General features: G+C 40.8%; 1 protein-coding gene across 1 annotated transcript in view; it reads right to left on the bottom strand.

Annotated features, from left to right (window-relative positions):
• Positions 1-27806, bottom strand: part of RBM44 (RNA binding motif protein 44) — a 1989784-nt gene that overhangs the window by 563806 nt on the left and 1398172 nt on the right. The window contains exon 15 of the mRNA XM_086956335.1: positions 12941-13072. Coding sequence (XP_086812461.1) covers positions 12941-13072 — 132 coding nt within the window. The remainder of the gene's footprint in view (positions 1-12940; positions 13073-27806) is intronic.

The raw sequence follows: 27806 nt of genomic DNA, 5'->3' as shown, positions 1-27806 counted from the left end.
CAACTTTTGAGGTACAGTTGGTTTTCTTCCTTTTTTTGTTACTGTGTTTTTTACCTTTATTGCCTGAATTAGCCCCCGCAGACTTAGTACAATGCACCCTTCAACTGCAGCAAATTGCTCATTGACTGGCATTTATTTTCCTGACTATTTTTGCAGCTACTATTTTTTATTACACACTGTCTTGTGCTCTATGGTGTTCTTTTGAGTCGCTCTGCCTTGCTTCAGTTGCTTTGAGGTGTCATCAATGTCAAAACGCAAGAGAGTGGCAGGTACGCTGGATGCCTTTATCGTCAGGGGGTAATCTATGCTCACTCATGAAATTGAACTAACGGAGAGGCGCCTATCATTAGATCCCGCTTCTTTGCAAAGTCGTTAGTCTCTGGGCCCTTCTGTAATGGGTGATGCTGTTTTAATCCATTCGCCCCCTACGGCCAATAGTCAGAGGCAGCCTTCGCTGGAACCTGGTATATCCGTTACGGATTTGCCACCAGGATCAACGATAGCAAAAAGGTCACAGACCCTTACTCCCATCAATAAGGATTCTGTTGTCATTGAGGATAAGCCACGAGAAGCCACAGGGAAGCTAAGAAGAGGGGTGAATACCCTAAAAACTAAACAGAAGCAGACTTGCCGAAATACCCTTAAAGCGTCACAAACTCGTTACATTACTACACAAACTGATGTGGACTCCCCTGCATGTACCATCTCTGGGCATTTTGCGCTGGTCAGGCAGAGTGGGTGGGCGGAGGAGCGGGGGAGGTGTGGGGACGCTACTTTGGATCATACCTGCTCACAATTGAAAGATCTATTTGACAATTCCCTTGCACTTCCTTTAGGGGTCATCTAGACCATTTGGACTTTACTTTAAATAAATTGACTAGCCTAATTAGACCTTTACAGTCTGCTAGGGTAAGCCTGGTCCCTGTAGCTCCTTATACACAAGCCATAGCCCCCTTAGAACAAGCGTTGGTTAGGATTACGGCCATTGAATAGCTGTTAAAAAACAAATATGGAGCATGTGCCGCTGGCCCTTTGCCGACCCCTCTAGCAACGAATGGTGGTACAGCAGCCTTAGCTCCCCAGACTAAGTCCCCTCCCGTGTCTATGAGACCCAACAGCTCTATTGGCTTAACATATAATCCCGCTCATGCTGAGCGATGCGCAACCAGTTTGATATCCACCTTGTCTACAGCTACTAGGGACAGGGACGAGGAGAGGCTAAGTTTGCCTCCTGAAGCCACCCCATTAACAATAATTTTGGCTAATGTTCCGCTCCTTTCCCTCCTGGTAAATGAATCATGGGGGGCTTTGAGAAACAAGGCTTTCAGCTGGCTCGGGTCTAAAACCAGACTAACAGAGACCTTGTTTAATGAGTTTAAAATGGCGAGAAGGGTATAATGGGTAGGGAGAAGGGAAAAAATACTACCTGGGGACTGTAGTGTTCTTACTTTTAAATCTCCAACATTTGTCCGCGAGATTTTATACAGACAAGGTAGCGACCAATTATTACAAACAAGAATAAACGTTTTGCCCCTAGGTTTCTTCTCCCCCCCCCCCACCCCGGGCCAAATTCCACTGGCCTTTACAGCAGAGGTCTGTTGTTACTAATATCCAACAGTTCATCCTACCATTCTACAACACATATGAAGCACTCCCTTCACTGGATGATATAGATGGACTCATCACTAAAGAGGGTCCTGTGGCACAATGTAGGATACGAGAAACCAATGAGTCTAGTTTAAATATTGTTACAAGTAGCAAAGAAGTTGTAGGGGAGACTTCGATTCATCAACACATGGGGTCTCCTGGTATGCAGACAGGGGCCGGTAATCAATCAGTATTTGGCACTTGTACACAATCTCACCACTCCCTCCGCATTAGGTCATGAATCGTGGCAGGGATTAAAAACAAAATTAACGATGAGGAATGGATAAAAACAATAGAGGGATGTGCTCGGATTTTAATACAGGAAACCTGGCTTACCGATTCTTTTCATATAAATGGTTATCAAACTGTTTGTACTAATGGTAGTCCCTCCAGAATGGGTAGGGCCAAAGAAGGATTAGGGGACTTAATCATGGTCTCCTCGCCGCTAATACTAAGGAAGGCCAACACTGTCACAGTTTTACCAACTCGTGCATTTCTCTTTAGAGGGGAAATTGTCGATTATTGTAGTTAATTTTTACAATACAATTTTTGATAGTACAAGAGGTAGGATCATTAAGTCATTAAAAGAGGACCTGGATCACTTCTTGGAGGGTTTAGGGGAGGACTATGTATTGTTTTGGGTGGGCGATTTTAATTGTGATAAATGTGATATCGAAGCAGGAGAGCCCTGTGGTTATTGTGACCATTTTGGTGACCGTATCCCCCACTTTGCTCATGACTCTTTCGGGGAAGCGATCAATTATGCAGTTCATAAATACAATCTAGTACTTATGGAGCCTACCACACCAGTTGGGGGTAACAACTTTACATACGTATGAGGGGGCTAGGTCATCTTCAAATATTGATAGTTTTATAACCTCTGCAAACTGTAGAGATCTGGTGGAAAGAAATGTAATACGTGCGAGTCTTCATAGTGATCATCGCCTGTTAATTATGTCCTTGAGGCTTAGCCTGAAACCAAAAGTAAGAGGGAAGGTAGCAGCTACAAATATTGGGACTCCGGGTAACAATGGAGTTTTCATAAGGTGGTCAGGGGTCGATCCCATCTCTGTTATGGAACATCTTAGGGAGAAAACACAGAACGAATTAGATATATGTTCAGATAGTTCCTCTACAAATTCAGCCGCTATTACGGCGTTTTGTAATATAACTACAGAAATAGCATGTGATTTAACAATGAAGAGAAAGAATGTTCCCGATTTCAACCCTAGATGGTTCGATCAAGTCTGCTTAAGGCTAAATAGGGAAATAAAAAAGGCTTTGAAAGTAAGACCCAGGGATAGTGGAAGGATTACCTTCTTGCGGAAATCCTATAAAAATGCCTTGAAAGAAAGAAAAATGGAGATCCGCGAGGAGCCCTGGAAGAAATTAACCCAGGCCGCAGAAACACATGATGTGGTCCTCTTCTGGAAAACAATTAACTATCCTTATTTTAATGAGAATGCTGCAGTAATAATCGATACCGTAGTCCCTCCGGAGGACATCGCATTTTTAATCCTGATGCTGTTTAAGTAAATAGGCATAATAATGGCAGTATTATTTGAGTGGAACCTGTAGAATTGCCCCCTATAGCCCCAGAGGAAATCAAATCAGCCTTACAAAACAGTGCTAATGGAAAAGCTGCAGGCCCGAATGGGGTCCCAATTAATGTTTTTAAATTGATATGGATTTTTGGATCCCTATTTTATTAAAAGTTTTTACTGCTACATTAGGGATAGTATTGCCTGCATCCTGGGTAGAAACCGTTATTGTACCAATTTTTAAAAAAAGGCGAGGGAGGAAAGGCCAATTGCTACCGCCCCATATCCCTTCTGGATTCTACTTCCAAACTAATGGGGAGAATATTGCTGGGGAGATTAGAAAAATGGGCCAACGAAAACAACAACTTAACTGAGGCCCAGTACGGATTCAGAAGGGGTATTGGGGCAAAGGAACAATGTGTGAACCTGGAGCTATTGATAGGCAAATATACATTAGCGAAGGAAGGGCTTTTACACCTCTGTTTTATCGATCTCACTAGCGCCTTCGATCTTGCTAATCATGCCAAATTATGGCAGACCTTGAGGACATAGGGGCTCCCAATGACATAATTGCTTATTTATCCCAGATGTATGCCCTTTTAACCACCAGAGTTCGATTTGGTCCATCTGGGGAATGTACCCCGGGTTTTAAAGTAACGCGGGGAATCCGACAAGGATGCGTATTAGGCTCCTCTTATTTTCGCTATACATTAATAACGTAGATGACTTTTTACAAAATCAAATTGCAGACGCACCAAAAGTTGCGGTGTGTCTGACCCCTCTACTCTTGTATGCAGACGACGCTGTCCTGATATCAAGGACAGCAAATGGCCTGCAAAAACAAATCAATAATTTTGCACTGTATATGTCTGGAAAAGACCTACAGAAAAATGTAAACAAAACTTTTGTTATGACTTGCGGGAGTATTAGGTCTAAGAACAGAGGGGTAGCTATAAACAGAGTTTCAACTTTTTCTTACCTGGGTTTGCTATTTAATACAAATGGTACCTGGAACTCCCATATAGAATTGTGTCACTTGAAATTTTTAAGAACTATTGAGGGAGTTTTAGATTTGCTACGAAAATAGGTAATAAACCTATACAGGAAATTTGAGGTTTATATCAAATAAGTGTGTTACAGGAGTTTGCTATGGGGCTGCAGTATGGGGGAAGAGCTAACATAACCTCCCTTCGAATACAAGAAAATAAATTCCTGAAAACACTGTTGGCAGTGCCTAGCTCTACTGCAAATCAAATAGTTCATAGAGAATTATCTGTTCCTTTCCTTAGCGACCTAATATTTAGGCAAGCTCTCACCTTTTGGCAAGGAATATGGTGCAAAGACGACACCAAGTTCACCAAGGATTTAATTATGGATGGTTAGCTCTTGACTAAAGTAAAAAAAAAAATCCCTGGTTGGAGCATATCTACACCCTTTTGAAATTTTGTAAAATAGATACTGATAGAAAGAACCCTGTAGCTATCCAGGATTTTAGTAAAAGGCACCTAAAGTTAAGATACATGAATACTACGTAATGCGTAAGGGAGGTCAAAGTTAGTCAAATGCATAGCGTTATTTCTTGCTGTGAAACTATACCTGCAAGGGGTCCAAAAAATGTACTTAATACAGGTCAGAAATATTCAACGCAGATTCTATCTAACACGACAGACTAGGCACGCTTCACTAGTTAACAGCGTTCCCCAAAAGGGAAAAGTGGTGCCATAAACTCCATAATTGCCCGTGTGATGGTAAAACACCCCAATCCACGATTTATTTGATTACATTTGTAGTTTTTATACGGACATATGAAAATCAATTTTAAAACCTCAGTTTTTATCTAATACACTGTTCCACTACAAACATGCTTTTAACTTTATATTTAGCTTGGGCAATGAAAAAGATATTAATGCTGTTATCCTGTTTATACAATTGGCAATAAGGAGAAGAAAGACCTATGCACTCCTGGATGCTCTGCAATATGAAAACCCAGATGATTAAATGTAGCCTGTTATATACCTTGCTTTTTTATACGTTTAATAGCAACATGCATTTTATCTATCTGTATGAAACAGGTTATTTTGTTTTTATACTGTCAGGATTCCGCACTTTGCACTTTAACATTTATCTGATATATTAGCTTTTAGCAATGTAGGCATTCATTGGCAACTTAGTTTTATGTATTATATAAAAATTTACTATGTTGTGTTATATTGAATGCTTATGAAATATGTTCTCAGCTTTTTATTGTATAAAATTGAAAATTAACTGCAGCCGGTATTTGTTCCCCTCGGATTATCATGGTTTTATGGTTATATAATCTCACCGAATAAAGTTGTTTTGACTTGACTTGACTTGACTTCTCCTATGCTTGGAAGGAGGGACAGCCAATTTGGATCTCCAAGAAAGGTAAGCTGAGTAGCTGCGTAAAGCAAAGAGGGATAACTCTTCTATTAGGCAAATTGTTCAACCGAGTCATCCAGAGCAGAATAAAATAACAAGTCGATGCTCAGTTGCAAGACTAGCAAGCTGGCTTTCAGTTGCGGCTTGTGGCGAGGTGGGGGTTTGGGGAGAAGGAAAAAAAGAACTTACCTGCCGCTTTGATCCCCTGCAGTAAATCCTGACGCTGCTTTCATGATGCAGAAAGCAGTGCCAGGACTGGCATTAGCGCAGAGGATTTGCGCTCACCCAGCAATGCAGCTGAGGTTGGAGAGAGCTTTACTGCACATGATGATTTGGCCAGCCAAATCGTCACATGCACTGACAACAGTGTCCTGATCACCACATACCCTCCCTCCATGACGGCCCCACCCATAAGCCTCATCTATTGTAAGAAAAATAAAACAATGATAAACACTTTTATTGTTTAATTCTTAAAGTTATGAGGCTAATAGGAGGACGCCCTAGCGGAGGAGCCACCAATGCTGGCTTTCACAAAGATGGATCCTGCACACACCAGATTGCAACACTGTTAATCACCATTGAGCAGTCGATGGAATGGAACTTCCCTCCTCTCTGTCAACTTTATCAACTATGAGAAGGAATTCCACAGTGTGGACAGAGACCCTTTAAAAACTCATCTACGACATTTACATTTACCACTATGGTGTGCCAGATAAACTAATAGAATGTAAAGTAAAGTATTCTTTTTAGTTTGATTATTTAAAATCTTACAATATTACAATTCATAAACTTTGCTAGAATAATTAAAACCAATTAATAAAAACCATTACACCATAAAATTCATTTGATTTTATTAAAAAAAATTACATTTTAAATGTTTAATCTCCTAGTTTTCTTTTTGCTATTATTAGGAACCTTACAAAGGTAGCGTTCAAGCTTATATCATTCGAATGGAGACAGCGTGTCAAGGCCTGCCTTCATGTCCTTATTCCTCGTACATTAAGCGGTAATTTGAGTAAGGATCTTCTTTTGTTTTGGAGTTCAGGACAAATACATAAAAGGTGGACAATATTCTCCTCGCCCTTATTACAGAGTCTGCATAGTGTGCAACTTTTAATGTTTTTCCACGGGGGAAAATGACAAAGTCCCGGAAAAATTCCAAATCTCGCTTTAAGAAGAACTTGTTTATTTTTTTCTGACCAGGGTGTTTCCAAGTATTGTTGTATTTCCTTTTTTTTGTAACCAATTATTATTGTCCAAGCATGGTTTCTTTTGGTCAGATTATCTTTGTCATTTACAAGGGACAGTTGGTTTGTAGTTCTGTTGATTATTTTTTTGAACGAAGCATTAGTTATCGTATTTTCCCAGATTGTACTGACCGCAAACTCATCTATCGCTTCTTTAAGATAATTCCATGCAGTTGACTTTACGTTATTTCTTTCTTTCCATAATAGCTGTGATATCTGGTTATCATGGTCATTTTTTATCCGATTCCAGGTTTTAATAAAATATCCCTGTCTCGCATAGTATTGGTTGGTTAATCCAAACTCCAGTCTAATTTGTGCAGACGAGGCATTCGTTGGGAGATGAAATAATGCCTTATATGTTTTAGATAAGGCCTTATTTATTATTTCGGTATCCTTTCCCATTAGTGCTTCACTGCCATAGGTGATGGTTCGTAGCAGTCTTGCCCCTATAATCTTCAGAAGCGGCCCATATGTGAGGTTGCTAAGTGACTTCTGTAAGATTCTAAACGCTGCAGTCAATGCGTTTGTCTTCCGTTGTATATCCTTTTTTTGTGGCTGGTAGTTACCCTTCTCATCAAAAAGCACACCCAAATACTTATTTACTTCAACATGTTCCAGTTGGGTGTTCTCCATGTACCATTTGGTTTTATGTCTTACGTTTTTATTCTTGGTGACTACCATGATCTTGGTTTCTGTTTCATTTATCACCATCCCATTTTCTCTTGCATACATTAATGCTCGATTGATTAGACGTAGTCCAACTTTAGAGTGGCTTAGGAGAATGGCATCGTCTGCATACAACAGATTAGTGATATACTTATCAGCTAGTTTCAGAGGGTGAGCATTTCATTCATCCAAGTTCCCAATTAGGTCTGCCAGGAACAAATTAAAGAGGAGTGGGGCCAATACAAAACCTTGTTTCATGCCTTCGGTTGCTTGAATTTCCTTTGATAACGTTTGACCATCCCCCATCCTCACCCTAACCCAGGTTTTACTGTACAAGAGACGAATCAGTTTCAATAGGACCACTGGAATATTTTTTTCTTGGAGCTTTTTCCATAATAATTTTCTCTGGACACAGTCAAAGGCAGATTTAAAATCTACAAAACCTAGATACAGGGGTCGTTTCGCTCTGATTGACTTATCCATAAGAAGTGATAAAGCCAAAATGTTTGTCGTTGTCCCCAAGCCTTTGATAAAGCCAGTTTGATTCAATGGCAATATCTTATTTTCTATTGCCCATTCATTAAGATTAGTAAGCAAAATCCTGGCAAACAGCTTGGCATCTGTGTCTTGTAGTGTGATGAGCCTATAATTTTCCGCGAGTGCCCAGTTTCCTTTTTAAAAATTGGCGTGATTATAGACCCTCGCCAAGACTCAGGAATGGCTCCTTTTTGTATAATTTCGTTAAATAGCTTTTCTAAATATAATGCCCATAACTCTGGATTTTCTTTATAGAGTGTAAAAGGTATACCATTCGGTCCTGGTGCACCATCTTTCTTTTTTTTGATCAATTTTATTAGTTGCTCTTTTGTTATTAGAATAGGTATTTCCATATCACTGTCATAACTAGGTATTTCAGTATCAGTATCGTAACTGACTATGGATTGCATTTCAATTTGCCTCATTACTGTAATAGTCTGGTTTAGATGTTTTCTCAGAAATGTGACCCAATCTTCCTCGGTTAGTGAAGATGAAACCACCCGTTTGTTTGGTCGAACAAGTCCGTTGATTTTCCAGAACTCTCTTGCATTTTTTTGTTTGCTTGCGTGGAATACTTTTGCCCGTAATACCGGTTTAGCTTGATTTTTCTCATTCCATATTAATTTCTTCAATTTTTGATTTAGTGATTTCAGTTGGCCCGATGTTTCATCATTTGCGACGGATTTCTTAATTTGCCTTCTGATCTTGTTTCGAGCTCTTTTTAGTTTTGTTATTGTACGTGGGAGGTTTATATACACTTCCTTTTCCTTATGCTCCTCTTTATGATCCCTTTTATTCAATTGAGGTTGAGGTTGGGCTTTAACCAGCTTCTTTGTAAAATGTTCCCATTGTTCTATAGATGTTTCCAATGTTCTATCATTGAAGCAAATCTCTAAAGGTCTCTCCACTTGTTCGTTCATCATCTCTTTGTTTGAGACAGTCCAAAACAATTTTTTATAATTTATAGTTCCAATGCACCCCTGGACAGTTTGATACGCTAGGTTTGTGTTACTTCTAATATTAAATGTTATTATCTGCTGACAGTGATCGCTCTCAGTAACTTTCTCTCGCTGATATGAGATCAAGTTCTGAAAAATATTTAGTGAAGTCATTGTATAATCAATCCTTGACTTTGCATTGTGCGTAAAATAAGTATATGCTGGTGGCATATCTGCCTTAAATCCCCCATTAAGAATACGAAGACCCATCGCTTTCATGTCTTTAACAAGTTGTGCACCCATTTTATTACTGATGGAATTTATCACTTTTCCTAGGTCCTGCTGAGGGATCGACCATTGATGGTCTTGTGATTGTGTAATATCTCTTATAAAAGGTGACATTAGATTTAGATTAAAGTCCCCAGTGATCACAGTCTGCTAAAGGATCTTCCAACATTTGGTCCATTAAAAAATGATTAAGAGTTGCACAAGTTGACTCCCTACTAATATGTGTTGGCTGGATATATACGTTGATCAGGTATAAGATTTTGGATTTTTGGTTAATTGTCCTATATTTCAGTTTAACTATTAGAATGTTCGCGGTCTTTGAGTCCAGTTGCTCATGCTCAACCTGTAGGTCACTCGAAATAAATGTTGCCAGGCCCCCGCTTGGACGGCCGAATTTGTGAGTTCTATTTGCATTTTTAAAGTGACCTGCGTATCCATGTAACATAAATGGTTTGATATCCCACGTTTCCTGTAAAAGAATAATCTCACATGGGCTCGATATAGAATCTATTTGTGCATTATGAATCTTAGTTCCCAATCCATTTATGTTCCACGAGCACATTCTCACTTGTCCCGTCTCTTGTATTAACAGACGGGAACTTGGATCTATCCGCTCATTGTTTCCTATTACTATGTAATGCCATGTTGATCCATTTTTCATTTATTTCAGAGTTTTTTTCTAATTTCCTCTGCGGTGTTGTCATTCCTGTTTTCTTAGGGGATCGACCGCGTGCATTTTTTTAGTACTGGAACTGTTTTTTGCATGATGTAAGTGATTTTCATCAATAATAAGCGGAGTCGGATAAATCTCTGGGATTTGTTTAGTTATTAATATCCCCCATGCTTTAAACGTCATTTGCTCGCTCAGAATCTGTTCTGCTATTGTCGAAGATTTTAATGTTAGTAATGTGGGAGCCTGGAGACTTTGTTTTCCTATCATAAATTCAATAGAGATGATATCCTCACTTACAATGTTAGATAATGGTGGAATTGACTCAAATAATCTGAGTATATTCCCTCGATTTAGTATATTGTGCCTACCTCTGGACTCAAATTCTGGTGTAAAGATAAGTTTTACTTTATCATTTTGTAGGTCGCGATTATAAGCATCAGTTTCCTTGGCCTGCTTTGATGTATAAGTAATTCTTTTTACCCCTTCCCTGTTTTCGATAAACAGATGATCCCAATCTGGCAATTTTGTAGTCATTTTAACTTCTTCACTCGCGTTTGGTTTGGAATGTATTACTGTTTTTTCCTCAGCATATTGATCTTGATGAAAAATAGTTGTTAGCGTTGTTTTAATAGGGCTCCTATCGTTCCTTATTTGAGAACTGAAAATAATGGGGACACTATCTTTTTCTTCATCTCCTTTTGGTTGCTCGTTCACAATTTGAGGTGGGCTAACTAAGGTCCTATCGACCACCTGCTCTTCTAATCTTTTACTTTCCTCCCTCTGTGTTTTCCCTATTTGGTTTATTGTAGCACATTTTACTGGTTTATTTTCGCTTGCAGGTTTTTGTTTGAATATAGGAAAATACTTGTTTCTGCCATTCTGAATTAGTGATGAAACCGTATTTTCCCCTCTTTGTAAATGTTTTCCTATATCAGGTCCAGTCACATCTATAGTTGTTGTCTGCTCCTCTTCCGATTGTATTGCGACACAGTATTTCGTTTTTATGTTTTTCCTTGCTTTACGTAATTTTTTCCTTTGGCGTTTTGACATCATGGTGAAGCCATCAATATCCTGATCTTTACATTTCTGTTCTTCTTTTGTTTCATTACTACTAGATTCATCCATTATATGGTCCGATAATTGTAGATCTGGTAGTTGTGTTTTTGCGCCTTGTACATTGAGTTTAGTCTGTGGCTTTATTATTGATGTTACTTCCGTGTCCTCAATTATTTCCGTCCGTCATATTTTCATTCTTAATCTTATCCATAGTATTAATATTTTTCATATTAACTTTGAATTTTTCATAGACATTCTAATTTTTCTTTTGAATATCCCTTTTAGTATCTTCTATTATGCTAGTCAAAACCTCTAGTATTGTTGCCAGTTTGTCAATAATGGGTAAGTAGCTGGATTCCCTGGTCATTTTTTCATTGTCTTTCTGAGCTCTAACTATCAGACCATTAAGCTGAACAAGTTAATCAATCCCCGCGACAGTGTTTGCCATCATTTTTAAAAGATCAATTTGAATATCCATTTTATTGGATTGATATTGTAGTGCTTCAAGTGTGAGAGTCGAAGTTTGGTAGAAAATGTCCCAGCTTATCCCCGTATCTTTGTGTTTTATTCCCATTTGGTTGTTTTGTGCTGTCTTGTCATTATGATATTTATTATCAGAGGAGTTAGCATGTTCCACCTTGAGGATATCATTTGTTTTTGCGTCAGAGTCATTAATTTCTTTGTTTCCTGCCTTTTCTCCCCCAATTGGATTGATTTGTTTTATTCTGTGATGGTCATTATCTTTTTGGATGACGCTCTCAGGTTTAGCACTATGGCAGCTCGATTGTATATCCAATATTTCCTCTGGAGCTAAAAACAACCTAATGAGATAAACTTATAAGAATAAACAGGAATTCATATGAGGGAATTACCTGCAAGCCTTCCAAGTGACACCTGGAGTCTGCCAGGCTTGTTTGCTTTTGCCTTATCTCTTCCTACTGACCATAGACTGGATCCTGAAGACATCTACAGCAAGGAGAAGATATGGGATACAGTGGACATCTTCGATGAAGCTTGATGACCTGGACTTCGCAGACTACCTGACCCTACTCTTCCATACCCATATGCAGATGCAAGAAAATACAAACAATGTGGCAGGCACATCAGCACAACTTGGCCTCAACATCCACACAGAAAAACCAAGATACTGAAGGCTACCACAGCCAGTACACTGCAGTCACTCTTGCAGGCGAGGCCTTCACGTACCTGGGCAGTGTTATAGACAAGCAGGGCAGCATCGACACTGACGCAAGGCAGGAATCGGGAAAGCAGGGGCTGACTTCATTCAGCTAAAGAAGATATGCATCTGCAAGGACCTAACGCTGCAAACCAAGATCACGCTTTTTGACACCGGTCTAAGAAAAATGCTCCAAATCTGCTGGGCAAACACCATCATCAACACGATCTATGAAAGCAGACTTTCCAAAACTCTGCTCATGAAGAAATCCTGAAAAGAAGCTGGGGCTGGATAAGTCACAACCTGGCCAAGCCCGCATCAAACACCACAAGCAAGCCCTGACCTGGAACCCTCAAGGAAAAAGGTAAAGAGGAAGGCCAAGAAACTTGGCCGACAGCAAGGAGTTTGCTTATACTTGGAGTCAGGCTGAAAAAACAAAACAGTACAGAGATGGCTGGAGAGACCTGGTTGTTGGCCTATACCCCAGAAGGGGTAGTAGGCGTACGTACACAACATAAGGTGGCAATATCGCCTTCAATAGACTGTCAAATTAGTTGTATTTTTTTTTATAGAAAAACTGTCAATTCTAGAGATGTTTATATATTTTTTCAAGTGCTCTAGGACCCTCACATTTGGGCAAGACAATTTAGAGCCTATGATTATCAATGGAGATTCTCTGAATGAGAAATGGCACACACATATATCCTCCACCTTGAAAAACAAGTAACATTAATTAAGTGGAAAAAAGTCGTTCTTTTGTTTTAGCTTACCTAAAACGGATCCTGCTTCAGGCGCTCCTAGTTCCAGCTCATCAACTTGCATGGCAACACACGTCTCATTTAAAGTAGGCTTCTCTTTGGCATCAAACCACCCTTCATTTTCTTCCTCAGTTTTATCAATATCTGCAAAAGAACAATTTAGAGCCAGATGTATCAAAGGGTTTTACCCATTCTGTGTCTATGGGAAAATGTGTTCGCACATATGGCTGTTAGTCTTGTAAATCATGACCCAAAGGCGCACTGCAGAGAGGTCAGAGCAGCATTTGTGGAAAATGGTGACAAGAAAACAGCACCTGCACTGGCTAAAGAGAGACCTGAAAGTGAAGACAAATTAAGGGATGAAGTACATTTAACAAATTAAAAGAATGTAGTTAGTCAGTGGAGAAGAGTATATCTACAGCAAAATAAAGTGGCAGCTGATACATAGCTGTAAACACTTGCCTACGGCTCAATCGTCTATCTCTGAATTAGGCACTGTTGCCTCTCATCAAGAACTGAGTTCAGGTCTTTCCTCGTTAGGTCAGAAGTGCACGGCTCAACCTGCTGCTTGATGTCTCATCCTTTCCGGTTGCCATTTATGTTGTTGATACACACCACCATGCCTATTTATTGATACATAGACTTTGTTCTCAAAGATCCCTTACATCCAGTCCTGTTAATAGCCTTAGTCTCCTGTACTCCTCATGTGCGCTTCTCTCTAATCTCAGCCACCTTCCAATTCAATTTCTTCCTTACATGCCCCAGCTATTTTAACTTGTCTTTGGAACGTTTGCTAAATATACAACAAACCTACACCAATCATCATCTCATCTGCGGACTTAATGTCCAGATTTTTTGAGTTGATTTACAATTGCACTCTACTTTTCCAGCTGACCGCATTACTTCAACTATCAAACACAATCCGAAATGTGGTATTCTTTTCAAGGGATTAGTTCGAAAAAAGTAATATCCATCACTTTCTTTAAGCAAAGCAAGAAAACATACAAATTCTTTCCCCAGGTGTCTACGGGATCTCATAGATAACAAAGGTACCCAACAACAGTACTTTAAGGTCTGGAATGAGGGGGAAAAAAAGACCACTATTCAAGAAAGTATACCCACTTGACCCGTATTTCTTCTTGGGCACCTAACAAGTGCTATTGGTTCTGATACCAAAATGAAATGATGCTACATATGCAATATCTTTTTACAAACCATATTTATTCTATTTTCTCAAATGTTCTCATTTCATTAATCTCAAAGGACACCTACCATAAGAAAGCCTACAAGTATTTAACATTTCCTTTCCATGTCCCGCAACAAAACCTATTTATCACAATAAAGAACATTTTATTTCCATAAAATATAAAAATACCCCCACACAACAATCCACTCACTCCTACACACATCCAGAATCCTTACCTCCCATACATTTCATTCATAACGTATCCCTGCATTCTACACGTACACTAAACAGATAGCAAAGAAAAAGTTTAGATTTTTATCCTTTGAAATGTTGTGGGCTGGGATCACTTTTCCAAAAACTGTCAAACCACGTTTTGGTGTGGGCATATAAAAAAATTGTCCTACCACCTTCTTCTGGACCACACAATACAATTGCTTCTAAGGTGGTCCAAAGGGAAGATTTTATCAAAGATCGATAACATGAGGGAACCAGAACCAAACTGGTTAAAACAGTATCTTATAATGGAAGATTTATTTCAAGTTCACATGTATATCACCATTATTCAAGATTGACAAAAATAAGTAATCGTTTCAGAGCCCTGATACTTGATGGCGGCTGACAGCCATACTTGTATCTGGCTAGTAAGGCAAGTCCTTGTTCAAACTTAATTCCTACTTGAGCGAAGGGATCTCATCCATGAAAATATTTGGAAAACCAAGGGACAAACTATGCAGCCCAAATTTCAAGAGAAATATTTTATCTGAAGGGACACCCACATAAAATGCTAGTACTTTCTAGGTGGGGGAGGGGGGTGTTGGGGGAACGGGGTTCTTACCAAATTTGTTAAAAATAGTAGCAAAACAGCATTTCTCCGTTCAATTTCCCTACACTTCGGCTAAGAAGTCATAGCCTTTACAGAGTCCTCCCAGATAAAATCCCAGTCAAGCATTATGACAGAATGCAATTGGAAAAGGCAGAGGGGTACAATGAAGCAATTACCTCACACTCTGTCCATAAATAGTAGGGCTTTCAATCACTAGGGCAATTCAGGAGACAGTGGCTGCATGACAGAGCGCATGAGTGACTCATTGGACAACAGCCTCTCCTGGGTAGTACAAGTTACAAAAAACACAAAGCATGCGGAGTGACGCCAACACATATACCACATTCCTCTATAAAATAATTAATTATTCCCAACACACTCTTATTTCATTGAAATCATCCGATTTCTAGTATTCAGTCAAGATGTTTGAGATCACGAAATCCAATACCATCTTAAGCAACAGAGTTCATATACAGTTCATTAACAAGTGTTTTTCAGTCCAAAACTACATTTTCAGACTCTGATAAGTAACCAGAAACAATTATCACAACTTCAGATTCAAATTTGTTTTTAGTACAAAGACTATTAAAATTAATACAAATGCACACAGAGCATGTTAGTGGTTAGACCTAACATCTTTGGTGTGGTCTTTCCCCAACCGTTTTGCCTTCCCCTCTTGCTTTCTGAATTTTGTTTTTGTTGCATTAGGACTCTGTGGATGTTAAAACTGTTTACCAGTGCTAAAATGCTTGTGCTCTCTCCTTCAAATATGGTCAAATTGGCTTGCACCGAATTGACACATTTAAGTTATTATCATACGTCCATAGTAAAGTGGTACTACATGTACCCAGTGATATTAAATTAACTACTACTAGTGGGCCAGCAGCACTTATTGCGTCACCTACTAAAGTATCACTTTAAAATATGTCCTAGGCCTGCCACTGCAGCCTGTAGATCAGTGTTACACTGCCAATTCGATCTGACAAAATAAACCTTTTGCCAGACCTAAACCTTTCCAAGGGGACTGCCCTGCTGCTTGAGATCTGCCTTACTCCCAAGAGGAATGCCCTGCTGTTTGATGCCTGCATTGCTGCTTGAACCCAGGACTACCACAGTGACTCAAAGAGGTAGTTGGTTGACCTCCTGCGTAAATTACAGTGACATAAGCTCAGTAGACAGAAACCCTGCACCTGGCCTCTGATAGACTGAGTCCCGATCCCCCCTCAAATCCCTAAGCTCTAGTCAAGCTCATCCAGTCCTGAACTCTTGACTGTGGGGTAAAGGTGCTGCTCCTGACTAACACTAAGGGCTGGGACCTCGAATATTTTTCATTAAAAAGTGGCCTGAGAACTGTCAGAAGACCGGGGTTTAGCTGCCTGGTGATCCACAAAAGGTGCATTGCCAGTTGTCTAACTTCGTGGTAGATCCCACAACGTTCTTCTCCATGGCAGCAAATCATGTTCAATGGGACCTGCAAGCGACGGTATCTGGCCTTGCGGAGCCCTCCAGGACTACATCTTTGCTCAATTGGAGATTTACGACTAACGTTCGAAGATATCTTTACCGTGACACCGTCCAGCGGCTACCTGATGCCGATGCCTGCTCCTCGACACCGCAAGCAGCCTTGCCCAGCTGAACTTTACCTTTTCAGAAACCTTTCTTCGCAATTTCTTCTAAGTTCAAAGGTAAGCCGAGACGGGGCCCAATCAACATCATGCAGCCAAAACATGCTCCATCCTGGTAAGCCTTAACTTTTGACTTTGCAAATGTCTTGTGTAATCAGATAGCTGTGGTTGGCGCTTTGATCTTTTAGTTGCTATATTTATTTAAAACTTTAAACATTCTTAACTCAAGTTCTACTAATTGGGTTGCATTTTTAGGGTGTCAATTTATTTATTACATTATACAAATGTTTCTAACTTGGTGTTTGATTTTTCTTGTGTTGTGTTTTCAATTGATTAGTGTTTGTGTGTTGCATACATACTTAACACAGTGCCTCTAAGTTAAGCCTGACTGCTATTGTGCCACTCTACCAGAGGGTGAAGCACAAGTGAATGTAGTGACTTTTATGGTTCACCTTGACAACAATTGTGATTGTAGCTTGAGAAGGGGCTACATCGCCTCAACCAATAACCCAACTTCTTACACAATTCATACATATTTTAACCAGACATATCAAAAGGAAAAAAAACGAATGTGAAGAATGCAAGTATAATGAAACACTATAAATCACGAATGTATTAATGTCACCAGATACAATATGATACAATAATACAATATGATCCTGGCACCTAAACAAAAATCATAATTTCACAAATTTTGCACACACCTACTTTTATAACACATCTAAACATTTTTAGGAAAAGTACTCAATATCCACACACCCACACACACACCCACACACCCACACACACACACACACACACACACACACTCTTATCTTACCCGTAACCGTAAAGTATTCATTCGTGTTAAGTTCTATTCCTGATGTAATTTCAGATAGCTAAAAAAATCATACCTCTATAATGATTCTTTAGTTTGCGAACTCCCAATTACAAATTACTGCAGCACCTTTGGCAATGTACAATTAATGAACCTTTTTCTTATTAGGTAGGCATTTAAAGCCATATTCATACATTTGATGATTTACAGTTGTATCTTTTGTCTAAAATATTGTCTTTGTTTCACATATAGATCTGATTTCACCAGTGACTTTCAAAGTGTACACCCCTTCCTCACAAGAAGTAGTATAGCAACGCTAAGTATAATGTTTAGCAATTATTGTCAATCGAATTAAACATATCATTAAGTCAAGCTGGAGTCTTAGAACAAATTATGATAAAAGCAACCTGTCACCAACCAAGTTCATTACTCTTCTTGTATCTCTTGAGCAACATGGTCTCAATTAATTGTTCTCATTAGCAAAGGCAGAAAAATGGCTTCTGCATTCTTTCACCTAATAACAATCCCTTCTCTTAAATCATGCAACTACGTTCTTTTCTGGTAGAAAAAAGTATTTCTACTCTATGGTCTACACATATTCATGATCAGTTTAAATACTGGTCTTAAATCATCTAACGACTACTTTACCCCGCATTTCTATTGAATTACTTTCTCTTAGCTCTAATTTCTATTTCACATTACGTCATTTGTTTACTGTAACAAATTCAAGAACATGAAACTTAATTTACGATAATACCCAGCCAATAGAGATTTTACTTTTCCTTTCAACTAATGCTAGATATGTGCTCATTACAGCATATGCTTACAAATCTTTGTCATTTCAACAAAGTAGTTGTCACACATACATTTAATTCCATATATGCATATATTATGCATATATTTTTCCTCCAGGTGGATAATCTACAAACTAATCTGAATATGTATGTATAATTTTTGCAAATGAGAATCAGAAGTTCTTCTTTTCTGAATCCTCAATATCCTTTGAGACTGTTCCCTCCTTGGAAACAAACAAAAGTGTCAGAAATTCTGAATCATCCCCAATTTCCAATGTCTCCATTGTTCTTTCTACTGTAGGAGGTTGTTGCAAAAATGTCATCAAATATGAATTTAGTTATAAATATTTCTTTTTACATTTTAGTAATCCTTCTACTTTTCTCCACTTAAAACTAATGTGTACTCTTATTAGGGTCGCTCCTGGAATTTCGTTTACAATATTACTTTTAATGTATTCCCGTGTTTCTTCTGAAAATAATAATTTTAATCCAAACACTTGACTAAAACAAATGTTTTAGTTGTTCTGAATTAAACCTAGTTGCTGGAGTGTATAACCTGTATCCTTACGCCTTCTAAATGTATTTGACATCTACTTCTCAGTTTGAAAAAAAAAAAAAAAAGAAAATCACATCCAGTACTGATATCTTGAAAATGTAAATATTTGTATTTACTTGGTATGTTATTACATGGATGAATATTTCACACTAGCTGTTCCTTTGATCCAGACCTCATTAAAAAGGGTCAATAATGTACCTTCCTTACCATACCAAATAGGTCCCCCATTTCGCTTGTAAAATGTACTCTTCTTCACACTCCTTCCTAACTATATTTCCTACTGACGGAGCAGCATTTGATACCTTGGATATTCTGGTATTTTGTAGATATTATTTATTCTGTCACCCAAAGTTTTGTGCATTAGAAGTATATTCAATAGGTGCATTACTTGTAATAGTGCCTTTTCTATGCTCTGTGCCACTGTAGTGGGCTATTTTACGGTATAGGTTTAATACATCCTTAGAACACAAAACTATTTCCTGCAGAATATTTTAAACATGTGTAGTGTTCTGTATGAGGGATCCCATTTCCATCACTATGGGCTGTAGATAATCCACATTAATGGCAAATGGGTGAACTACTGAATCATTTTCAGCAACTAAAGAAATGGTAGACATTGAAAGTTCTTATGAACCTTCAGTATCTTGTAAAAGGTTGATTTTATCAGTAGCCAAGTCTTGTTAAAAATCATACTCAACCACCTTTTTTGAGTGCTTGATGTGGCACCTAGAACATTTACATCAATTATACCCAAACCAAAATGGTTAATTTTATGATCAGCAACTGAACAAATACATACACTTCCGCACAATACTTGTGTCTAATCGAAGCATCTCATCTATGCCGCTATATATTCTAAAAGGTCTACTTCTTATACACAGAGCAGGTTAAGTTTCCTCCTACGAACCAATAAATATGACAAGCAATACACCCACTGCAATGTTTTGTTTGACTTTGTATGATGAATGTACATCATTTACCATTTTTACTGGAGGTTTGAATTTGATAGGCCTATTACTTCTTTAAATTGCCTAATTATAGCACATGATCCACTATTGCTTAAAGAGGCAATACAGTTCAACATATTACCTGAAAGTGAATATGGGACAGGTATTGAGTTGGCTAGCTGGCACTAGCCTTCCTGTAACACAACTAGCTCCCCATTGGCATTAGATATAGTATGTGCTTTGATTGCCTGCATGAGGCAATCATGACAAAGTCTCAGGAAGAACACTTCACTTGAATATACTTCTGACTTAGTGATCATTAAGTCCATCATTGTCAGAAAACTTTCAAATATGCTAAATAAATACAGGAAAAACAATAGTTGCACAAATAATCTGACAGGTGCCACAAGTGTGGTAAATGTTAAAAAATGAAAATGTGTGGGGGGCGGAGCTAGCTCGGGAGCGTGATGGCTGCCTGAGCCCAGAGCTCCGTGAGGCCATCGCATAATCCGGCAATAATCCTGCAGCAAGGGCGAGGTTGTTGCATTTAAAATAGCCCCCGCAGCGTCGTAAGGGGACCGGAGGCGTAGGAGCGGACTGGCCCCGAGATCGCTGGCCCGCGGAGCTGCGGAGGAGCGCCCCCAAAGAAAGCTGAGACTGCCCCAGCGTTGTGAGGCGTACCAAGAGGCAGCTGCAGACTGTGAGTACTGTAACAGCAGAGGGGCGTGGAGTGGCTCGGACACTGAGGGGAGGCATCAGGAGTCTGGCGGTAGCGGCTGGGTGCGGCCTAGTAGAGAGAGCGGTGGACGCAAGTGGAGGAAGCCTGTGGTCCCCCCTGTGAGGACCTCCACGTGTAAATACAGGGAAGAGGAGGCCCATTCGGGATGCCCAAGTGTCAGCCCCGCGAGATCCCAGTGTTTTGGGGGACTGCTGAGGCCGGTTGCAAACAAGGTGTGGGGAGCACAGCTAGGCCCAGACTGCGGCCTTGTCTCCCCGGGACTGACTATTGGTCGGATACAGTCTGGACAGCACTACAGCGCCCGTAGTGGGAACGGCCTGCGCCAGTGAAGGCCTGTGTGAGACTGCACTAGCTTGAGCCACTGACATTCAGGACTGCATAGAGGCGGCGGTGGTTGAGGGAGTCGTGATCTGGACATTCCCTCAATTTGTCATCCGGGGACGGTGGAGCCCAATACTTGTTGCGCACTGGTGGAGGCACAGGAAACGGCGTGGGCAACGTGGAGTACCACTGGCTGGCGAAGGTTGCGCATCGTGAGAGGCGGAAGTGGCGGGCAGACATTCTCTACTCAGGGGTGGCCCTCGGCCCGTCATTGATCTCTGGATTGTGTGGGACTGAGTGCAGTTCATCAGGAGTGGGCACCCACAACAAGCATGGGAAAGGTAGACAAGACCCAGTCTAAGTTGACTTTTGAGCAGAGGCGGTCCAAGTCTCCAGACCCTGGCCCGGGTAGGGGAATAGGGGCGATGGTGCCAGTGCAGGAGGACGCAGAAGAGGATATACGGTCTATCCTAAAGTCTATGGAGCACTTTTTGCAGAGCGGCATCACCACCTTGTGCACTAAAATGGATGCTTTGTCGTACAGGATGGATAGAATGGTGGAGCGATTGGATAAGCATGCCGAACGACTGGATATGTCTGAGAGGCGCCTCACGGAAGTTGAGGAGGCACACACCACACTAGCTGCTGACGACAAACAACTGGGAAAGGTCATCCACATCCTGCAGGAGAAGACAGAGGACATAGAAGCGCGCTCCCTGCGCTGCAATCTACAGCTTGTTGGCCTTCCGGAATTGACGCCCACGGGCAATATGGAACAATTCATGGAGAAATTGCTTGTCACACTACTGGGGGATGGCGTCTTCTCTGCAATGTTTGTAGTGGAGAGAGCACACAGGGCTCTAGGACCTCGCCCGCCGCCGCCCCGCGCCCAATAATAGCAAAACTACTCAACTACTGCGATCGAGATGCTGCCCTCCGTGTTGCTCGGGAAAAGAAAATCTTGAAATACGAGGGGTCGGAACTCTCACTGTACCCCAACTTTACTGCTAGAGTACAGGAGGCCCGTAGACACTTTGTGCCACTCAAGAAGCAGTTACGTGAGCTGGGTGTGAACTACGCCATGCTGTATCCTGCAAAACTGCGGGTGAACTGACAGGGGTAGTCACATATATTTACGGATCCTAAGGTCTTGCAGCAAGCTATCAAGACCTGGGCCAAAGATCGGAGGACCAGCCCGACGCGATCGCAGCAAGAAGTGATGGAGGAGACCCCGCTGGACGAACAGAAGTGGTAAATGCAGTGGACACTGTTAGAACATTGTAAGGTCCTGGGGGTTACATAGTGGGGTGATCAATGTATTCAGATATAGTCCTTTGGATTGGCATTCATGGAACTCCTAGCTATGGGGGGTACACTGCTGAAAGAAACGTAGGAATGATGGGGTGGCTACGAATATGCGAATTGGTTGCAGAGTAATGGCTGGGTCTACCTCACACAAGCAGGCTACATGCAATGGCAATGGACCTGATGTCTTCGTGACGTTGCTAAGAGAGTCAGCTGGGACTAGAATACTGCGATATGTCAAGGAGGACTGTAAACTTGTCTGTGGGGGTTAGGCGCTTAATGGCCTATGCTGAAAATGTTATTGCGGTGGCACACTGGAGCTAGGGCCAAATTCAATTGAAGTTACTTACTGAAGTTGGACACGAGGGGCTACCTCCGTTCACGTGTGCCTTGCACTGTAGTTGTTTTTATAATTGAAGGGCTTCTGGGTAGGAAAGGGGGGGGGGGGCATGAGGGAGGGGGATGGGGAATTGCATTAAATGCAGCCATTGAGGGAGGTCTGCTGTGGGGGTGGGGCAGGTTTTAGGGGGGGCTGGTTTGGATGTTGGGTGTTGATTGAGTGGACGCAACACGGCACGTCCAAGTACAAATTTACTTGCTTCACTTTTTGCACTGAATAAGCAACAAATGGCAAGTGAACAACGTGAGACACAGGAACAGGGAGGGGAAATAAGGTCTTTGCCATGGAATGTTAGGGGACTCAATGATCACCGCAAGCTTAGGAAGGTTTTGAACTACCTTAATAGGCAGAATGTTGATCTGGCTCTTCTGCAGGAGAAAGGTTATTGGGATTACGCACACCGCTGATAATCCAATTGTGAATTTGTGGCGTGCACTAGAGATATCACTCCCTGACAGAAGTGTGGTAATCAGTAAGCGGTCCGCGACACCCAATGTGAGTGTCAACTCTCCAGGCACAACCTCTAAAAACGAACAAAGCGTTTTGTACAAAATAATCCAGTGAATTTAGTTCATTTTGGGATATCCTTGATTATCACGAATATTTATTCCATGTTATTATTCACATGTTTTTGAAGTTCATTGCATCAAGATAAATTATTGATCCAGGTATCATTCCGGATACAAAATGTTCAATTCATCTTTAAACCAATAGCATCACCCAATGCATTTCGGATCAAGTCCTTCATCAGGGGAAGTCTGCAAATAATACAAATATGATCCTTGTAAGAAATACTAAAATTGTCTACTCAATAAATTCATAATCTAAAGATTCGAAATGTGTGACTACATAGCAAGACAGAAAGTGTAAAGGTCACATGAACGGGATAGATGAGTAAATTAAAAGCAAGACGGTGCCGTTATGTGAGTAACTAAACGTAAACGATTCTCTAAAAGGGTGAACACGTGAACGGAAACACAGTAAAGGAAACCCTACTACCAAACAGAAACATGCATATAGAGATAGTAGCACTCAACGTGATTATGACCTAAATAGCCATAGTGTGGTTAATAAGCTGTAGTAAGACGAAACGTGTATCAGCATTGAAAGAAAAACTCACCAAAGGTTCAGCGTGGAGAGACCCCACAACATCGTGCGTCCTGCGCTACGATTGAAAGCTAGTCAATGTCGCGTGTGCGTTAAGATTCAAGTGGACGTGCGCATAGAAAGAGGACCGAAAGCGGTGGCCATATTGGAGTGGTGTGTTGCACTCCAAGTGAGATATAGTAGTTTAAAGTGGAAAAGTAAAGATACAACCTCACAATAGTTTCACCAAATGATGGGAAAAATATAACTTGTGATTAGAATGCAGCAGAACAATAAATAAATGACGAATATAAACAGTGAACACTGAGAGCTAAACTAGATCAATGATATAATAAATGAATGATATAACAAATGTATTATAGATAACAAGAAAATTCCATCCGGTCATTTAACCCATGAGGTTTAGCAGACTGCAAAAATTTAATCCAATGATTCTCACGTTGCAAGAGGAAGTTATTGTTGTCTCTACCCTCACGCTTCTCCACCACTTCAACAGCAGCAAATCTCAGTTGACTTATGTTATGTCTATTGTCCTTGAAGTGTATTGCTACATTAGATTTAGCGCTTTCATTCCGAATGTTACTTTTGTGTTCATTAATTCTCGTTTTCAATTTGCGAGAGGTTTTACCGGTATAGATCAAACCGCAAGGGCATTTGATGATGTAGATTGCATTTTCAGTGTCGCATGTGGCATTGAACCTGAAGTTTATATTCGTCCCTTTCATTGGATGTTTCATGACTTGATCAGATTGTTGCAGTTTTTGCAATTGAGGCATGGTTGATTGCCCTTGTACACAGCAGAGGTGGATAGGTTGGGTCTAGTGATGATTTCTTTCAAGTTGTTCCCCCTGGTGTACTCAAAAAGTGGTTGTTCTTTAAAGATCTGTTTGAAATCTGATTCTGTACTGATGATAGACCAACGTCTCAAGATAGATGCTCTGCACGCTTTAGAAACTACAGAATATTTTGATACAACCACAGGTCTTTTTATGGTATCCTTCTGTGTAGAGTGTAATGCCTCAAGTTGGCTCAATTTGTCACAACGATCCTTAGCATTTTGTAGGATAGACTTGGGATAACCCCTTTCTTCAAAACGGTTGATCATGTCGATAGCTTGTTCCTGAAATTTATTAGGTTCTGAAACAATCCGTTTAACACGTAGGAGCTGAGAGTATGGTAAGTGATTCTTCAAGGCCATCTGATGGAAAGACCTATAGTGCAAAGTATTGTTTTTGTCTGTCGATTTCCTGAATAAGTTGGTTTCAAGATGATTTCCGATGCGACTGATTTTGACATCCAAAAAGGTGATGGATTCCTGACTGTACTCATACGTAAATTGAATCCGGTCATTAATGAGGTTCAACTGTGTTAAGACTGTCTGTAAAGAATCTAGATCACCTTGCCATAGAACAAAAATATCATCGATATATCTTAAAAAAATTATGGCATGTGTATCCCAAGGATTGTGGTTCAAGATTTGGTTCTCCTCAAAGTACTTCATGAAAGCATTCGCATAGACCGGTGCGGCACAGTTGCCGGACAACTGTATGTAGCACTGGTCCTCCCATGAAAAATAACTCTGGTATAAGGTGAGGACTAGTGCTACATACAGTTGTCCGGTACTTCTATGGGCAACTGTGTTGTATCTTTACTTTTCCACTTTAAACTACTATATCTCACTTGGAGTGCAACACACCACTCCAATATGGCCACCGCTTTCTGTCCTCTTTCCATGCGCACGTCAACTTGAATCTTAACGCACACGCGACATTGACTAGCTTTCACTCGTAGCGCAGGACGCACAATGTTGTGGGGTCTCTCCATGCTGAACCTTTGGTGAGTTTTTCTTTCAATGCTGATACACGTTTCGTCTTACTACAGCTTATTAACCACACTATGGCTATTTAGGTCATAATCATGTTGAGTGCTACTATCTCTATATGCATGTTTCTGTTTGGTAGTAGTGTTTCCTTTACTGTGTTTCCGTTCACGTGTTCACCCTTTTAGAGAATCTTTTTCGTTTAGTTACTCACATAACGGCACCGTCTTGCTTTTAATTTACTCATCTATCCCGTTCATGTGACCTTTACACTTTCTGTCTTGCTATGTAGTCACACATTTCGAATCTTTAGATTATGAATTTATTGAGTAGACAATTTTGGTATTTCTTACAAGGATCATATTTATATTATTTGCAGACTCCCCCAGATGAAGGACTTGATCCAAAATGCATTGGGTGATGCTATTGGTTTAAAGATGAATTGAACATTTTGTATCCGGAATGATACTTGGATCAATAATTTAACTTGATGCAATTAACTTCAAAAACATGTGAATAATAACATGGAATAAATATTCGTGATAATCAAGGATATCACAAAATGAACTAAATTCTTCTGCAGGAGACTCATCTGCCACAAATGAGTCATATGTTGAAGAATGGGGCTGAAGGGTAATATTAACTCGTCGGGTTTCACCACACATGCTAGGGGAATACTGAACTGGGTTAATCCCAGGTTATCGCTTAAAACGTACAACGCTCAGAGCGGACCCTGACGGCCGATATGCCATATCTAAGTGTCCGGGTCGGGGTGTTGATCTGCTTGTAGTTAATTTTTAAGGCCCCGACTTTGATTGCCCTGAATTTTTTAGTGACATAGCTAGGATTGTTTGCCAATGGGGGGACACTAAGATTATTGGGGGGGGTACACTTTAACCTGGTTAGAGACCCGGACAGGGACAGATAAACAGGACCGGTCAGGAGCCCGTCGGCGGCTGCCAGAAAACTAGAGGAAGTTATTGTATGTTTGGATGTATGTGACGTGTGGCGGGCGAGGAATGGAGAGAAGGGGGGCTATACACACTACTCGGCGTACCACAACATACATACACTTAACTATTGGATGGTTTCTAATACATTGATTAAAAGGGTGTGACACTGCTTGGTGTTGCCACGCACGCTCTCAGACCACTCTCCGTTCCTGTTGGTACTGGAGACCGGGGGCAAGCGGTTGCCGCCATTTACGTGGAGGATCCCTCCTTACTCCTTACTAGATCCGGTGTTTAGGGAGGAGATGGCTGAAGCCATTGATACCTTTTTCAACACGAATTCTGGCTCAGTGGATAGTTTTCAAACTGTTTGGGAGGCGTTTAAGGTCTACATTAGAGGGGTAGCGATGGCTAAGCACTAGGGGGGCCTTAAAGCCCTGCTCAAGACTCTGGCAGACCTGGAAGGTAAATTAAAAAGCCTAGAGCAGCAACGACTTGCTGGGGGCAGTGAGGCTCTTGACGAGGAAATTAAATCGGTGTTGGAGGAATTTCATGCGGCTGCAGATAGCGAAGTGAAGCATTTAGGCAAGTATGCCACGGCGCGCGTGTACGGTGAGAGGAGAGGCCGGGATCTGTCCTGGCTCAGTTAATGAAGGCTAGGCAAGGCAAAACACAAGTTACTGAGATTAAGTCGGAGGGCGGGGAGCTTTTGACCGGGGAGACGGAGGTGGCAGATCGCTTCCGGCAATATTATGCAGAGCTATACAGTTCCCGGTCGACGGGAACGGACGAATAGTCAAATATCTGGAGCATATCCAACTCCCCTTTCTTCCAAACCCATACAGGGAACTTTTAATGCATCCGATAGAGACAAGATAATTGAGGCGGTAGGTAGCATGAAAACAGGAAGCGCTCAGGGGACAGATGGATTGATAGTTGCATTTTATAAGACATTCCTGGAACAATTGCTCCCACACCTTGCAACCCTGTTTGATATGTGTGAGGCGGGCACTGCACCCCCATCTATGAGAGAGGGTATGCTGGTAGTCATCCCAAAGCCGGGCAAACCGTTGGATGAATGCAGTTCGTTTTGCCCTCTGTCTCTCCTCAATGTGGATATAAAAATATTTGCGAAAATCTTAGCCACCAGGCTTGCTCTGATGGCACATATATTGGTAGCTCCGGAGCAGGCGGGATTTATCCCGTCCAGGAACTTAACTTATAATATCCGCACGGTATTTGGCACAATGCAGCACATTCGACAGGAAACCAAGGTGGTGGCTGTCTTCCTAGATATGGAAAAAGCATTCGATTCAGTAGAGTGGTCGTTTTTAACGCAAGTACTGACACGAATGGGGCTTGGGGCAGTGTTCTTACAGATGCTGGGGACTCTCCACTACCAACCAACGAATTGGTGACCTGGTTATTGCTTCTTTTTATATTAGTAGAGGCACCAGACAGGGCTGTCCGTTGTCCCCGCTGTGGTAAG

The sequence above is a fragment of the Lissotriton vulgaris genome, chromosome 2_1, assembly GCF_964263255.1.
Source record: "Lissotriton vulgaris chromosome 2_1, aLisVul1.2, whole genome shotgun sequence".
Taxonomy (NCBI): Eukaryota; Metazoa; Chordata; class Amphibia; order Caudata; family Salamandridae; genus Lissotriton; species Lissotriton vulgaris.
This window is presented reverse-complemented; position numbering and strand designations above follow the sequence as displayed.